Genomic DNA, 17,253 nt, shown 5'->3' with positions numbered 1-17,253 from the left:
AGAGATTGTTGAAAATAGATAACATATTGAATGTACCTTAAAGACTTTCATACTAATATTTTCATTTGAGGGAGTAAGCGGTCACAATGTTTTTTTAGTCGCTTGAGGCTGGGTCTTATTTAAAAATGTTAAATAAAGATACATATTTAACAAACAATACGAGTGAAATATAAACATTTTATATTCATTATAAGGTCGATTTGTTTAATTTATTTACGTGGAACACCCGGAAACGGAAACTACTATTCTACTTAGAATTTAGTTTCCGGGTTACAACGCGTCTGTACCGTCCGATAAATCTATCTGTTCGGTAAGTTAAACTATCTCTGTTTTTCACTATAATACTATATATAATGAATAAGTACACCCTTATACAGACACACATGTCAGTTTAACTATTTGTTGGTTTATCAATTTTATACCACCATACCCATGTGTTCCTCATGTCCCTGAATGTCTTGTTTATATACTGTTACACCACTGTTTATAATATGTTCTTGTGTACAATTTGTTGCCTACATTACTTAACCCCACGCTTTCGTGCAAAGTGACTTTAAATTAGTGCATTCGACATTGAATATTCTGCCAAAAAAGTGCAAGAATTAGCGGATACAAAGATTTCGTGAAATGCACAGCTTTAGGTGCTGAATCATAGAAATAAGAGATAGTTGAATAATTATTTATTATTTTAATGGGCCAAGATGTGGTCTAACCAAACGAATTTCAGTCTGTAATGTAAGTGTGTGTGTGTGTGTGTGTGTGTGTGTGTGTGTGTGTGTGTGTGTGTGTGTGTGTGTGTGTGTGTGTGTGTGTGTGTGTGTGTGGGCTGTTGATTCCCATATCTCTGATTTGTTAAATTTGTATCTTAATGCAAAACTTTTCCGTGAATAATTTAGCAGACACTAAGGGTAATTTGCAATCTAAAAGGATTTACAGCTGTAACAGAAGAATTTCATAAAAGGTCCTGAGGTGTATACTCGGGGTTAACATATACTACATTCAAGTCAAATACCATCCTTATTCAATTAAAGAAACAATCCAGAACTTCTTAAAAAGACTTACATTCTAGGTTGACCCTTTTGACTCTCACTACAGTACTTTCTGTAGTAATGTGATGAGTTGTTCGACTCTAGCGTTGGTCAGTAATGTGATGAGTTGTTCTCCTCTAGCGTTGGTCAGTAATGTGACGAGTTGTTCTCCTCTAGCGTTCCTGTTGGCCAGCCGAGATGTCTGACGATGAAGATGCTCCACGCACCGCCAAGCGCACGCGGATCTACTACGGAAGCCTGGAGGGGCAGGAGAGACAGCGGATGGGCCGAGAGGCTGGAGGCGGGACTAAAGGAGGAAGTGCTGCCATCAAGGCCGGCATCAAGGCTGGAAACATCAACATCTCTTCAGGTGGCGAGCTGTTAGCTGCTAGATAGCCAATATGTTAGTCACTATGTTAGCAACTATGTGTCAGCCACTATGAGTCAACCACTATGTGTGATCATCATGTTGTATATGATGATTGAACCACTTACGAGCTACTCCAGACATTTCTGGTGGCAGAGGTTTGAGACCTCTGCGTTAGACTCTAGGTGTTAGTCGCAATGGTAGGATCACCAATTTGTAATTGAAGATTGACGTTTTTCACAAGCTACTCCAAAGCTGCGAGCTACAGGAACATGTAGACCACTGCATTAAAAGCGAGGGGCTAGCTGCTAGCCGTGTATGTTGGCTGTTTCTCTCTGTATGCTAATGATAACAATGTATCTCTTTGATGCTCCCTCTCCCTAGGGGAGTTTCTGGAGATCGAGGACCGCAGTGCCAGCGGGCCGAGTGGGGAGCGGCAGTCCGATGTGTTGGTGGAGTTTGAGCGCCGCCGTCGCGCGCGCCACCTAGCCATCTCCACTGATGACAGCGAGGTCAAAGGTTGCCTGCGGAGGCTTGGCGAGCCAATCACTCTCTTTGGGGAGGGGCCAGCCGACCGCCGGGAGAGGTTTGCTTATTTTGTTTGCATAATCAGTACAAAGGTGTAGAATCCTACCGTCACATGCATCTTTTAATGTTCTCAGATTCTAACTAAACACATATGAACAAATATGTGGCTCTACAACTCCTAAGGGATGTAGATAACTCAGTCATTGTAACAAACATGTCACATGTGAACATGTTAAATGTGCGACTTAAAAACATGTAGGTAGTAGCCAAGTTTAACCTGTATCATATACAGTCGATGTTAAGTGAGTTAACCTGTATCATATACAGTCTATGTTAAGTGAGTTAACCTGTATCATATACAGTCTATGTTAAGTGAGTTAACCTGTATCATATACAGTCTATTTTAAGTCAGTTAAACCTGTATTATATACAGTCTGTTAAGTCAGTTTTACCTGTCTATATACAGTCTGTTAAGTCAGTTTAACCTGTATTATATACAGTCTGTTAAGTCAGTTTAACCTGTATTATATACAGTCTGTTAAGTCAGTTTAAGGGTGCACTCACACTAGGCCGGGGTTTTCAAAGTGTGAGAGAGTGAGCCCCCCCTCAGAGAAAAAAATTCAGCTGAGCCCCCCCCCCCCCCAATTTTTTTTTCTAAATACCTGTGTTTTGAAAGCTATTTTAATTATTTTACACATTTCAAACATCTCCGATCATCATTTTAAAACATTTGGAACATATTTGTGAAACATTTGAAACAAATTTTTTAACATATTTTTTAAACATATTTCTGAAACATCTTTTTGCGTTTTTAAACAACACAATTTAGCAACTTTATCTAAGCATGTTTTAGCTTAACCTTTTTTAAATACATTTGAACATCTTAATCTGTGTAAACTGCCAGTTTACAGATTCATTCAGGGTCCCCGACTCTGAATTTTCTGAGTCGAATCAGATCTGCCTTTTCAGTCCAGAGATTCGACTATTGGGCGGGGTTTGTTTACCGGCGTTGCTATGGTGACCTAAATTATTATAAGCAACTGAAAACGACGCCGGTTTGAAACTAAAACTGTGATTCTGAAAAAAGTATAAATGCTATCAAAATTCCGTTTAGATAGTATTGAAGATACAAGTGTGTAGATTTGTTTAATGGTTTGAACGTTGGTAAACGGTTGAAAAAGGAATGAGTTACGATGTCTAGAAGTAGGTGTATCAGAATGGGCTGACGTCTTCAATGAAAACAGCTGAAAACGAAGCAGTATGAACCTAAAACTGTGATTCTGAAGACATTTTAAATGATATCGAAATTCTGTTTCTATATTATTGAAGATACAAGTGTGTAGATTTGTTAAATGGTTTGCACGAAGATAAACGGTTGAAAATTGATTTAGTTATGTTACTTCTACAGTTGAAGTACGACTGATGATTTGAATCATCGTCTTTCAGGGGTTTTTTCGGGTTTATTTTTTTCTCACGTCGCGCCCCCCCTGAAGAATTCTGACGCCCCCCAGGGGGGGCGCGCCCCACAGTTTGAAAACCACTGCACTAGGCCATCTGGCCGTGGCCGTTGGCCGTCGCAGCTGTGGCCTCGCCACGGAAGGCTCTTGTACATACGTCATCACGTCGTAACACGTCATCACCAAGCGTCCGCTGCATGGACCATAATAAAGTCTCCCGCCAGTCAGAGTTTTAACAACAATGGATAACAAAACAGAGAACACACCAACAGTTGAACCGCTTGACGCGATGTTTACCGTTTAATGGGAAAGAAGGCTCGTCGCCTTTATTATGTCCGTTGTCGTCGCATTGACTGAGTCATCCAGCTCAGGTTGCGTAGCTGTGCGTGTGCGCGTGTCGGCTCATTAGCATCTGTACCGTAGCGGCCCGTGCCGTAGCAGCACACCTCTCCCAAGTGGCCAAATTGGCCCGGCCTGGCCAGACTGGCCCCACTCAAACTGGCAGATTTGAGCACGGTTAGGTGCTAAAACGGCCACGGCCACGGCCAGATGGCCTAGTGTGAGTGCACCCTAACCTGTATTATATACAGTCTGTTAAGTCAGTTTAACCTGTATTATATACAGTCTATGTTAAGTCAGTTTAACCTGTATTATATACAGTCTGTTAAGTCAGTTTAACCTGTCTATATACAGTCTGTTAAGTCAGTTTAACCTGTCTATATACAGTCTGTTAAGTCAGTTTAACCTGTATTATATACAGTCTGTTAAGTCAGTTTAACCTGTATTATATACAGTCGATGTGCGTTACTCCGGAGTGCCACTGGCCGTGCTGTTTTCTCCTGCTGTAGAGCTAGTGGGATACACTTCTGAACAGAGATTTTAATCCATTTTCTCAGTAGAAAACAGTGGGGCCAGTGGCACTCCGGTGTAACGCACAGACTGTATATAATACCGTTTTAACTGACTTAACAGACTGTATATCTGTGTGTCTCTCTCTTTATATCTCTATATCCGCATGTCTCTTCCTATCTCTCTCTCTCTCTCTCTCTTTCTGTATATCTCTATAACTGTCTCTCTGTATGTTTCTAGGCTGAGGGCTGTTCTTTCAGTTGTCGGGGGTGACGCCCTCAGCAAATCCAAAAAGGATGCGGAGAGCTCTCGACCACGCCCCCAAGATGAGGTGTGTGTGTGTGTGTGTGTTACATTTGTATATCTTATTTAGCTTTTCAGGTAGCCTAGAGCAATATTTGAGTGCTCTAATTGCTCTAATTCTACTTTCCTCATGCAGTCACAGGGCTACAATTATGCACAACAAAATGCAAGAATTAGATCCCCCTTCCAACACCATGGATCATGCCCTCTGCCGGGACAAAAACGTATCAGTGAACTTACATATTTAATTGAAAATAATATCTAAATGATGTAATCTATGGTCTCACCAGCGCGCTCGCTGACAGTGGGGCCTCCATTTTGGATTTGACCGTTTCACCTCACCATAGACTGTTGAGGTTAGAGCGCTTTACTTGGCTTAAAATACTTTAGGTATTCTATACACAGTGGTTCAGTGGAACTGTTGTCCGAGCGAGACACGGTGACTCTAATTGCTTTAATTCTACTTTCCTCATGCAGTCACAGGGCTACAATTATGCACAACAAAATGCAAGAATTAGATCCCCCTTCCAACACCATGGATCATGCCCTCTGTCGGGACAAAAACGTGTCAGTGAACTTCCATATTTAATTGAAAATAATATCTAAATGATGTAATCTATGGTCTCACCAACGCGCTCGCTGACAGTGGGGCCTCCATTTTGGATTTGACCGTTTCACCTCACCATAGACTGTTGAGGTTAGAGCGCTTTACTTGGCTTAAAATACTTTAGGTATTCTATACACAGTGGTTCAGTGGAACTGTTGTCCGAGCGAGACACGGTGTGCAATGGTGTTCCTGACTATTGAATCGTGGACTTTGACTGCTTCAATCCGACACGTCATTGGAAAAATAAATCGTTTTTTCTTTAAGCACACTTAGCGCGCGCCACAACCCGCATAAGAAGCAGGCTGACATTTAAACAAAAATATTACTGGAAAGGCAGAACTTATTTTAAAGCCTATTTCAATGATCGCATGGTTAATGTATTTCCATTCGTACTAGTACTGTGATATTATGTTTTTTCTGAAATTCCTCTGCGTACCACTGATATATATTTTACCATTATAGTATATATGTTTTTTTAAATGTATCTATAACATTTGTTTTCCAGCGCCAGGAGACTTGGTACCACGAAGGCCCCGCCTCCCTCAAAGAAGCTCGTCTCTGGATGGCCAAGTTCTCCCTACCCAGGTTGGTCCCAGCTAGCACAGCTTATAAAGGAAGCCCTAAACATGTGACTCTCTCACTCTGGTAGAGTGAAGTGGTTGGATGAGGCTTGTTGCCTTGTCCTGCATACTGCGGTGACGGTTTCGGGCGCCCTGGCGATTTCCCCCACGCCCCCTCCCTTCTCTGTTTGTTTCGTATATTTTAATTGACTAATTAAGGGCGCCACCAGAGGGCGCCCCCAACGCATTTGCCGCCCTAGGCAGTCGCCTATGCCGAGCGCCGGCCCTGTGAGTAGAAGTACCTTCAAAACAATTTATCGAGTTCTGAAGAATGTTTTCTGTATTTATTTGGAAAGGCCTAAAACCTAGAGTTAGATATAATACATTGCAATTACCCAAAGACAAGGGGGGACTATCTCTGCCGAACATGGAGCACTATTACAAGTCAGCTCTATTGAGATATTTAATTTATTGGTGCAACCCATCTTACAGCGCTAAATGGAAAAATCTAGATCTGAGTCAATCGGATATTACCCTCCAGACATTACTTGGAGACAGAAACTTATACTCATCTGTTAAAGAAAATCTAAATTGCTGGACAAAAGCACCCTTAAACATCTGGTTTGGTGAGTGTCGTAAATTAAAATTGGAAAATCATATCAAAATGCTAAGATTGGTTGCACACAATAAAGATTGTAGCCCTGTCCACATGAACGGGAGATATTAAAACTGGTCCTTTTAAAGGCATTACAACATACTGTCTCATTTCGGATGTTGGTCTACTGGTTGACTTTCAAAGACTTAATGATCGGTACCATCTAGAAAAGCAAGACTTCTTCAGATATCTTCAGGTTAGATCTCACTTTAACAGTAATATAAAAACAACAGAAGATTGCAACACGGACCAATTACCATCTTGATTGATGCATATAAATCTAAACTCAACAGAAAACTTATCGCTAGAATTTATTCATGTTTAAAGTCACATGACGAAACTTCCACGCTTTATATTAAATCAAAATGGGAGAAAGAATCTAAATGAACCATTTCAGATGTGGATTGGCTGAACATTTGTGAAACCCATCGGAGCGCTTCGAGCTCAGGCCAGTGGAGGGAATTGGCGTGGAAAAATATGATTCGATTTTTTGTCACTCAAAAGCAATTTCAGAGGGGTTTGCGTATGGGCGCTGCTGGCGGGAGTGTAGAAACATCCAGGTGACCCATTTCCACATATTCTGGGATTGCCCAACTATCTTTACTGGTTGGAAATAGTACGAAAAATGAACATTATAATGGGCTTCGAGACCAAGCATGACTTTCGCACAATATCTCTTGGGAATATCTCGTCCACAATTAATTCTAGCGATAAGTATATGATTAAAATAATGTTGGCCGCTAGTAAAAAAGCCATTACCAGAAGGTGGCTAAACAAAGAACCCCCGACAAAAGGGGAATGGATTGGCATTGTAGAAGAAATGTATCCCATGGAAAGGCTGACTTTCTCCTTAAACCTATGTATGGACAAATTCACAAATAAATTGAGAAAATGGTCAACTCATTTTGATACAATGGCTCCTAACCACGACAATATCTAAAACTGAAGGAAATCACTGTAGGTTGGATAAGATACAGGTGTGGTATAGGTAAAGGTGTACATATAGGATGATGTGTGAATTCATGAAAGTATATGTATGCATGTAATTAGTGATCGACGGCCAATATTATCGGCCAAATTATAATTATTATTTTTTTATTTTCTTCGGCATGATTTACAGACAATTCAATAAATGTTCATTTTTTTTTAAATTGAGACATTGTAACATGTGTTATCAACATTGTGTCATTTTTATGATGTTAATTGAGGGAGGCTTAGCCTGGTAATCCAGACCCACATCTAGAAAACTGTAGGATCTGGCAACGAGTAATGAAAATGGCCCAACTCGAGGGGCCGCACCAAGCACGCAGAATACAAGGGGGTACATATCCAGATCAGTGGAGCTAACCAATAGATAAGACTCTTGCCGTATCCGGTCGGTAAAACAGCAACGCTTTTGGCCCGCCTATATTGGTACATTGATGTGATTGATTAATGTTCTGGGCCACGGGAGGCCCAGAATAGACACGAGTATATTGCTCGTTCCCAGAGTGACTCGCTAAGCAAATTCAAATTGTGCTCTCACGAGAACTCTGGATTTCCAGGGTATTATCGGCTCCAACTATCGGCTCAAGAAAATCGTTATCGGCTAAGGCTGATGAAAAAATATCGGTATCGGTATGCGGAGATGAATGAGCGGAACGATATTTATTTTTCAAAATAGCGTATACAAATTTTGTTTCTGTGGCGCTGCGCCTCACATTGGTCTACGTATGGGAAACACTGCTCTCTGTTGGTGACTGTATCTCTACCCCTGGTAGAGCTGTAAAGAGGTTGGCTGAGGCATGTCTCTCTCTGTTGGTGACTGTATCTCTTCCCCTGGTAGAGCTGTAAAGATGTTGGCTGAGGCCTGTCTCTCTGTTGGTGACTGTATCTCTACCCCTGGTAGAGCTGTAAAGAGGTTGGCTGAGGCCTGTCTCTCTGTTGGTGACTGTATCTTCCCCTGGTAGAGCTGTAAAGATGTTGACTGAGGCCTGTCTCTCAGTTGGTGACTGTATCTCTACCCCTGGTAGAGCTGTAAAGAGGTTGGCTGAGGCCTGTCTCTCTGTTGGTGACTGTATCTTCCCCTGGTAGAGCTGTAAAGACGTTGGCTGAGGCCTGTCTCTCTCTGTTGGTGACTGTATCTTTTTCCCTGGTAGAGCTGTAAAGAGGTTGGACGAGGCCCGGATCCAGAAGGAAGTATCTGAATCCGCCCGTACCATCCGCCAGCAGGAGCTCCACAAGAACCTGCAGGTACACCCCTTTTGTCAACACTGTCACCACGACGTCGAAGTTACCATGGGAATACAACATGGTTATCATGACTATGCCGTGGCAACGGTAGCCATAACATCTTGACAACAGCATTTCTTTGTCTCATCCTGGTTTTCTCTTTCTAGAATCTGAACAACTTCTGCTCTCAGATCGGAGACGACCGTCCGATCTCCTACTGTCAGTTCAGCCCTGACTCCAAGATGCTGGCCACGGGCTCCTGGTACCACTTATAACACCAGTTATAATAATGACAATAATACATCATTCAATGTAATAATATGTATCTATCAAGATCTGCTGCTGTCAGTCTTGAGGCCAACATGCTTGCTACAGCGTCCTTTGCTGCCGTTGCACATTTAAAAATAAGCTAGCCCAAAATATTCGAACATCACATCATTACTGTAGTTTAGTACTCTGACATAATTTGAGATTTTGTTAATTACCAAAGGAAAATTTAAAATCTACTTGTGTTGCCTCGTTGGTTTTATCCATGTTTTTTCGTGCAACACCAACCCAGTGATCCACTAAGGCCCCAGACCAGTGATCCACTAAGGCCCCAGACCAGTGATCCACTAAGGCCCCAGACCAGTGATCCACTAAGGCCCCAGACCAGTGATCCACTAAGGCCCCAGACCAGTGATCCACTAAGGCCTCAGACCAGTGATCCCCTAAGGCCCCAGACCAGTGATCCCCTAAGGCCCCAGACCAGTGATCCCCTAAGGCCCCAGACCAGTGATCCCCTAAGGCCCCAGACCAGTGATCCACTAAGGCCCCAGACCAGTGATCCACTAAGGCCCCAGACCAGTGATCCACTAAGGCCCCAGACCAGTGATCCACTAAGGCCTCAGACCAGTGATCCACTAAGGCCTCAGACCAGTGATCCACTAAGGCCTCAGACCAGTGATCCACTAAGGCCTCAGACCAGTGATCCACTAAGGCCTCAGACCAGTGATCCACCAAGGCCTCAGACCAGTGATCCACTAAGGCCTCAGACCAGTGATCCACTAAGGCCTCAGACCAGTGATCCACTAAGGCCTCAGACCAGTGATCCACCAAGGCCTCAGACCAGTGATCCACTAAGGCCTCAGACCAGTGATCCACTAAGGCCTCAGACCAGTGATCCACGGGCACAATTTATTTTTCAAATCACAAATTTATAAAAATGTACACAAAGTAATTTCACTAAACAAAAGTGTTAAATTGTCATCCCTAAATATATATATGTATATGATTAATGTATGCAATGTAATGTTCATATTGTAACTTCCTATGGTCTATAATATGGTGTGTATCATATAGATTGGGTGATATAATGTGTATGTCGGTGTCGATCTGATTGCAGGAGCGGTCTTTGTAAGCTGTGGTCAGTGCCCGACAGCCAGCTGGTCCGGACCCTCAGAGGTGAGTTAACTGTTCATATGGATATCTCCTCGGACGCCACGGACACTAAGGCCCAATCCCATTTCTACCCCTTACCCCTTCAAAACAAGGGGGAGGGGGAAGGGGTAGAAATGGGATTGGGCCTAACATTGCCCACATATCTGCATCTCGATGATTCTGCCCTCTTTTTGCAGAATCATCTAGATGCAGTTCTTGCACGAGCTGCTTGGGGCTGGTCTCGACGGAGGGTCACGGGTCAGGGTCGGTCAGTGATCAGTGTGCTCCTCTCCCTCTCAGGTCACAACACCAGTGTGGGGGCGGTGGTGTTCAGGCCCGGCTCCACCCTCTCACTGGAGAAGTCCGACGTTAACCTGGCGTCGTGCTCCACCGACGGGGTCGTGAAGCTCTGGAACCTCCAGAGGTCAGGCCGGAACAGGATGTGATGTCACACCTTTTGAACCATTCGACTCACAAACTAACTAACCCTTTTCCTGTTGCCATAGTGACGAGCCAGTGGCCGACATCGAGGGTCACATGTCGCGAGTCTCCCGCCTCGCCTGGCACCCTTCTGGAAGGTTCCTGGGAACCGCCTGGTATGTATTATATCATATTATACATTGCATCATATTTAATGAAATATAACATAAGATATGTGTTGTGAATTGTGTTTAGCTCCAAAAACAATATTGGGTGGGGGGGGGGTCTACGTCTCATCAAAGACATCAACGAGGACTAGCCAATGTCTGGTTTGCTCTTGTTTACTGCTCGCTCCACTTCCGGCCAGCGTGGAGGACAGACTCACTGTAAGAAAGCTGTTTCATTGAAGTCATTCTGTGTGCGTTAAGGTGAGCCTGTCAACACAAAGAGCCAGTGAACTCACTTTTTCATCTGGAATTCAAACCCTGATTTGAAAAAAATGACACTGTTGTGTTATACAAAAAGCTTCTGAAAATATCAACTTTCTCCTGGACACCGCAGTCCTGCGCTGCCCAGACAGAGCTCCACTCATCCACACACACACACCCCTTGGTCGGGAGGTCAGACGTCACGAAAATACCGCAGCCTGTGATCAGCAGACTGAATGTTCACCAAGGGTTTTGGGGAGAATAACAAGAACATAACATTTAACCCTTTTTTTTTTTATTTGGGGACTTTGATGATAAGTTCATATGGGATCGTCGAAAAAAACATAAATCCGCTGTAACTAGCCACCGGCAAATGTATGTTCAGTATACACATCCAGAGCATCAAAGTCCGGTCCCAGCGCGACCCGCACTGCACTAACTAGGACTCCTGTAACTCTGTAACGGTTCCCACGCTAACCAGGCGAAGCAAAGCTCACCTCAGCACATTTGCAGGGATCCACAAACCTACCTTTTAGTTTGTGTCGTTTGTATCTCGTGATTGTTGTAAATAGGTATTACAGTGTACTACATTAAAGGCACCTATAACACATGATTATATTCATTATTTGTCCTCTTAAAAAGAAACAACTGTCAAGAGCTGGATTTGATCACGCTCTCCACTACAAAAGTATACACCACCGAGCAGCCTTTATACAACTGGTCCGTGTGATGTTAGTAAGACGCATTACTATTGTGGGAACATTTTGGCTGGTGTTTGTTTGAGACCCCTGGATCCCTTTTTTTTTAAACAACGTTGTATCCTTTCTCTGACCAGACATACAGCGGCCGACTATAACAGTTAGATGAACCCACTGCACTTCTACTCATACAACTCTTCGTACCCACAGTTCTGTGTAGACATGTTCTTTTGAATGTGAATACATTCAAAAGTAATTCTGGGACTGAAAAAGGTCTTGAGGGTGAACTTGTTGATGCATAAACCCTGTACCAATGAGCCGTACCCGAGGCCTTCTTTCAGAACTCTCTCCCTCTGGTAGCTATGACAACTCGTGGCGTCTGTGGGACCTGGAGCTCCGGGAGGAGATCCTGCACCAGGAGGGTCACAGTAAAGGAGTCCACGACCTCCACTTCCACCCAGACGGATCTCTGGCCCTCACTGGGTAACCAAACCAACACACGCCCTCAGACACGCACACCACACATGCCCTTCAGCTAAAGACGGAGTCATATTCTTAACCTATTTAACATTGAGGTGTTTTGTTCTGGCAGCGGACTGGACGCCTTCGGGCGGCTGTGGGACCTCCGCACTGGGCGCTGCATCATGTTCCTGGAAGGACATCTGAAGGAGATCTACAGCGTCTGCTTCTCTCCTAACGGGTAATCTGCTTGTTCTGGGTCCTCTTTATTCTTATTCCAACCACTCTCTGGAGCTATCTACTCATGAGGACCTCCTCCTTGGGGAATGTGGACATTCTGGGGGTCATCAGCTCAAAAATTTACATCAGAAAGCCAACTGTTGTTTTGTCACTTACTCTTGATAATCTTCTATACAGCTATTCGTAACTAACTCGATTCAAACATGTCTTTGCTCTACTTCCCTTTATTCATCAGTCATCAAATATTGACCCAGGTACTCATCAGATGTGCTATGGTCAATGTTGTGCACGGTCACACTCCAGTTCACAATTTAGAATTTTGAAATAGCTTCACAGTTCCAATAAATGAACCTCCAAGAGCTTAGCGTGGTAATCCAGACCCACATCTAGAAAGATGTAGGGTCTGGCAATGAGTAATGAAAAGGGCCCAATTCAAGGGACGGCACTAGGGATGTTAACCGATGATCTTGTCGCTTGTCGGTTAAAAAATAAATTGGGGTCAGTGTGGACTGGAGTGTGTGTTGGTTTCACTTCACACAAAAAGATGATCAGATGACCGCCAACTTATTGGAAGTTGGACGGACGCCGCGTCTCTAGCCCACTGTTTAATTTCTCCTCAAGTCTTAATTATTCCCGCATGCGAGCAGCGGAGAATCTGATCTCTAAATTATTATGGATCGTAGACTAAACTTCCAATTGGCCCCTGGTGAATCCCGCGCAGGGTCTCAACCAGGTCCGCGCCATCTCAGACCATTGTGGGCGTTCGAGCCCGCTCTCTACACACAGCATGAAGTAAGCATGCCGTGTGTTTCAATTCAAACACAGGTCGTGCCGCGGTTAGAGCCACTGCCTCTCACTCAGAGAGTGTGTGTGTGAGTCGGAGACAGTGCGGGAGAGAGATAAGCAGAGTTATGTTATTTCACATAGCACATTTTTATCTGATCGGTTAACTGGTTTCAACCGGTTAATGAGGCTCGGTGGTCGGTAAAGAATATTTTACATTTTCGCCACCCCTAGGCAGTACCAAGCATGCATTTGAAAATATCACTGCATGCAATTGGATATCACTACGACCAATCAGAAGAATATACGGGGTGACGTATCCAGAGCCCCATACGCTTGCCGTATCCTGTCGGTAAAACAGCAAAAACGTCACTCTTGCAAAGGAAAGCTAAGTCTAAGCGAAGCCAAAGCCGTTTCTTATTGTAGCGGCCAAAGCCGTTTCAAACAACTGGTGTTCACCGTAGCCATATTGCAATGTTTACTGACTGATTCCGGACTGATTCCTTCGCAGCACTATTGCCATCTGTTTAGCTTAATTCTGGCCCGCCCATATCAGATACGACCATGTGATTGGTTTATGTTCGGATCCAGGGGAATGGGGTATGACACGCTGAGCAAATTCAAATTGTGCTCTCGTGAGTACAAAGATCCAGTTTCTGTGTCAAACCCTGTTTTCTGTGTAACTTAACCCTACTTCCTGTTTCCATACCCTTTTTCCTGTCTCTTACCAGTTGGCATGCGGCTACAGGAAGTGGTGATCACACCTGCAAAGTGTGGGACCTGCGCACCCGGAAGTGCATCTACACAATCGCCGCCCACCAGAACCTCCTGTCCTCTGTTCGATTCCAGCGTCAGTATTGCTGTAGTATTATAGCATCAAGTGGAACTGTAGTATTTGGTGCTCTCGGCAACAGTAATGGACTCACCCCCCCCCCCCCCCCCCCCTACTTCCTTTAGCCACCGACGGTCACTTCCTGTTGACGGGCGCCTATGACAACACAGCAAAGGCCTGGAGTCATCCTGGTTGGTCGCCTATGAAGACCCTGGCAGGACACGAGGGAAAGGTAGGCCACGCCCTTTTATATACCCTATAACGGTAGGCTAGACGAGGCTCTAGCCATGCTGTAATCGGAAACAACCTGCATATGGTAGTTATTTAATTTAAAACAAAGTACCTGTTTCTGATCAATGTCGTCTTTTCGGTAACCAATATAATTCCATACAACTGAAGTTGTTCTACGACTAGCGGGGGCTGTCTACGACTGCTTTGGTTGTCTGATCCTTAACTGATCAACATGATCAGTGATTGGTGGTTCACTGTGCATGCAGAGCCTGCATGTCACTGCCTAGCAACAAACTGTGTATACAAGAACCCTCAAATCTGAATAAATGATGTGATATATATATATATATATATATATATATATATATTATTGATTACAGGGGTCTTCTCAATGCTGTGAAACGCTCCGTTCACTTGCATGGGCCCTGCACTACTTCCGGCGGTGAATTATATTTGATAATTCACCGTTGCTAAGTATAATTGACCGCTGACAAGGAAAACAAAGGACTTTTTGCATCTAATGACGCCTTTGGTATCACTCCGCAAGTAGTCCGGTAACTTGTCAACCCCAGCGTCTTTGGTTGCTAAGCGACGTCAATGTCTTTGGCAGACTATTTCTCTGCTTATCAACACTACGAATGCTGGTAACAAGTAAATTGTAAAAAGACACACCAAGTGAAGTTATTTTTTAGTTTTGGCAAGTAGCCATGTAATAAGCGGGATAATGTATAGAACGTCGCCGGTCATTATCGAAAATGAGCCCCTTCAAGGCGAACAGGACACCAACGCGCAGCGGAGGTGTCCTATCGGGGCTAATTTTCCCTATAATTACCTGCGTTCTATACATTATCCCCTACATAAATGTGCAGCTCAGCCCATAGAGGTGATGTTAATACTACTAAGGCTCCCACCTAAAGGTTATGCTAATGCTCTGCCTCTACAGGTGGTGTTAATACTAGGCTCCCACCTAAAGGTTATGCTAATGTTACGCTCTGCCCTACAGGTGATGTTAATACTAGGCTCCAACCTAAAGGTTATGCTAATACTCTGCCCTACACTACAGGTGATGTTAATACTGGGCTCCACCCCTAAAGGTTATGCTAATGCTCTGCCCTACAGGTGATGGGCGTGGACATTTCCCCTGATGGTGGGCTGATCGCAACCTGTTCCTACGACCGGACCTTTAAACTCTGGCTCTCAGAGTAACACACTGCACACTCACTTATCATTACCACAGATTAAAAAAAATAGTTTTTACATTTTTCTTTCAATGTATCATTTTCATCTTTTTCCTTTTTTACAAATAAAGAAATACAAACTTAAATTGGAAAAGTCTATTTACTGAATAATTAAACATTATTGTATATGTTTAGGTAGGGATAAGATAGGGTTGTGATAGGAAAAGGGAAAGGTAGGATAAAGCTGGGGCTAGGGTAAGATAGGGGTAGGGTAAGATAGGGGTATTGTAGGGTTACGTTATATAATGGTTAGATAGGGGTATGGTAGGGTAAGATAAGGGAATTGTTGGGTAGGGGAAAGGCAGGATACGTCTATGGTAGGGGCGTGGCAGGGGTCTTATTAGGTTAGGATTGGGTATGGTCGAGGTCGCCCATAAGGTAAGATTGTGATTGTAATTATTGTGAGCTCTATACCTGCACATGCACACAGTATTTCTCTGCACACAAACACTGTTTTTGCTCTCGTGCTCGTACTGTGTTTTCCCGCTCGCTCTGATCTTTGTCTGCTTTCTCTGTGGTTTTCTTTGTGGACTCAGTGGGCAGAGTGGTCATATGAATGGAACCACCTGCCTCGTGTCTACCACACATAAGTATGCATAGTGTTATGGGTTAAAAAGAATACATTTAGTAAATGGCATAAAAAGAAGTTCAAAAGTCATTGGCACTATAATACCGTTCATTGTTGAAGTAAAATATGTAAGAAAACAGTCGTGTATTCTTTATTTTTCCTGTTTCATTTTAGTGGGATAGCCAAACATGTCACTAGATAGCATTGCCTTGGAGAACTCAAAGTTCTTTAAAGGCAGGCAGCACTGCAGTAATGATGCGAAGGTCAGATATTTTTTCGGACTCGGATCTTCGGAACTCGTTCATTCGAATGAACAAATCTTTGAGTCGGATTGTTCATCAGGGATCAACAATCCACTTAAAGATAGGGATTGTATGTACTGGGTCATATAACGGATGTGTCAGTAGTCTAATGCGCTTGCACATACACTGGGTGATATTTACGCTAACAGTGAATACGTAGGGGGCTTCATTAAATGGTGTTTTTCAACACACAAGTAGTCAAACGGTACACGATACAGCCAACATTTTCATAATCAATCTCCATAATTTGTTTTATTTTGCCACATGAAGAAACAATCTGTCTAAGGATCTACTTTAGTACCCAAATGCAACCATCACATAGAAAAAGGGTCTGAAAGTGATGTTCTTGGGCAAAAACAAAATTAACAATCCCCTCCTAGATAGCCTACTGACCGTAAGTACCGGATCATAGAAGAACTGAACATGTGTAAATCCAAGAAAGAAATAAGGAAGTGGAACGATCCACTCGCAGAAAGGAATCGTATGGACCGGATCACAGATTTGTTCAAAAAGAACGATTAGTTTATGAATCACATCACTGCACAATGAATCCTGCCGTCAAGCTGAACACACGTTAAGGTTTTTCCCTCTTTTTGTTTAATACATATAGGGGGGTAATGTTCCTCAAATCAGATGCAGTTAAAGGCATATTGTACGGGATCCAGTAATATGCACTTTTTAATATGTTGTTGAAATTGGTTTTTACATCCTGACAGCAATAAATAACTTATGGGCAATGAAAAAGAAGCGAAAAAAAAACAATTCTGTATCTGCTATAAACCTGTTAAAATGCTTACCAATCGGAGACACTGTGCCCGGATCTAAAGAACCAATCACAAGCCTGCGCGTTCTCTCCCCTCTGTGTACGAGCCTGAGCCGGCCTGAGCGCGTTCACGGAGGACAAAGAAAGCGTTGTTGTCATAGTAGTTCATGACAGTAGTGATGGGATTTTCGGCTCCTTTGCGAGATGCGGCTCTAATGGCTCTTCTTACTGTGGAGAGCCGGCTCTTTCGGCTCCCAAACGGCTCCCCATACACATGTTTTACATTATTAATTAATCAATAGCTTAA

At 43.4% G+C, this 17,253-nt stretch overlaps 1 protein-coding gene across 1 annotated transcript; it reads left to right on the top strand.

The window, feature by feature from the left end:
• The first annotated feature begins 72 nt into the window (after window positions 1-72).
• Window positions 73-15,399, top strand: prpf4 (pre-mRNA splicing tri-snRNP complex factor PRPF4). The gene is made up of 15 exons (XM_030341389.1): window positions 73-310; window positions 1,206-1,398; window positions 1,780-1,981; window positions 4,470-4,560; window positions 5,645-5,724; window positions 8,493-8,586; window positions 8,733-8,827; window positions 9,950-10,008; window positions 10,285-10,408; window positions 10,491-10,580; window positions 11,891-12,013; window positions 12,123-12,230; window positions 13,744-13,862; window positions 13,970-14,076; window positions 15,195-15,399. The coding sequence occupies exons 2-15, from the start codon at window positions 1,227-1,229 to the stop codon at window positions 15,279-15,281; spliced, it is 1,551 nt and encodes a 516-aa protein (XP_030197249.1). The 5' UTR covers window positions 73-310; window positions 1,206-1,226; the 3' UTR covers window positions 15,282-15,399.
• Window positions 15,400-17,253: the final 1,854 nt, after the last annotated feature.

This window comes from Gadus morhua, chromosome 19 (genome assembly GCF_902167405.1).
Source record: "Gadus morhua chromosome 19, gadMor3.0, whole genome shotgun sequence".
Taxonomy (NCBI): domain Eukaryota; kingdom Metazoa; phylum Chordata; class Actinopteri; order Gadiformes; family Gadidae; genus Gadus; species Gadus morhua.
Note: the sequence above shows the minus strand (reverse complement) of the source record. Positions and strands in the feature narration are given on the sequence as shown.

What these genes read in the sequence shown, in the direction of transcription:
- prpf4 (XM_030341389.1), top strand. Translation starts at nt 1,227, where the DNA reads ATGTCTGACGATGAAGATGCTCCACGCACCGCCAAGCGCACGCGGATC. An exon ending in AGCTCCACAAGAACCTGCAG is followed by an intron (nt 8,587 to 8,732) that starts GTACACCCCTTT and finishes TTCTCTTTCTAG; the next exon opens with AATCTGAACAACTTCTGCTC. An exon ending in AGGTTCCTGGGAACCGCCTG is followed by an intron (nt 10,581 to 11,890) that starts GTATGTATTATA and finishes TCCCTCTGGTAG; the next exon opens with CTATGACAACTCGTGGCGTC.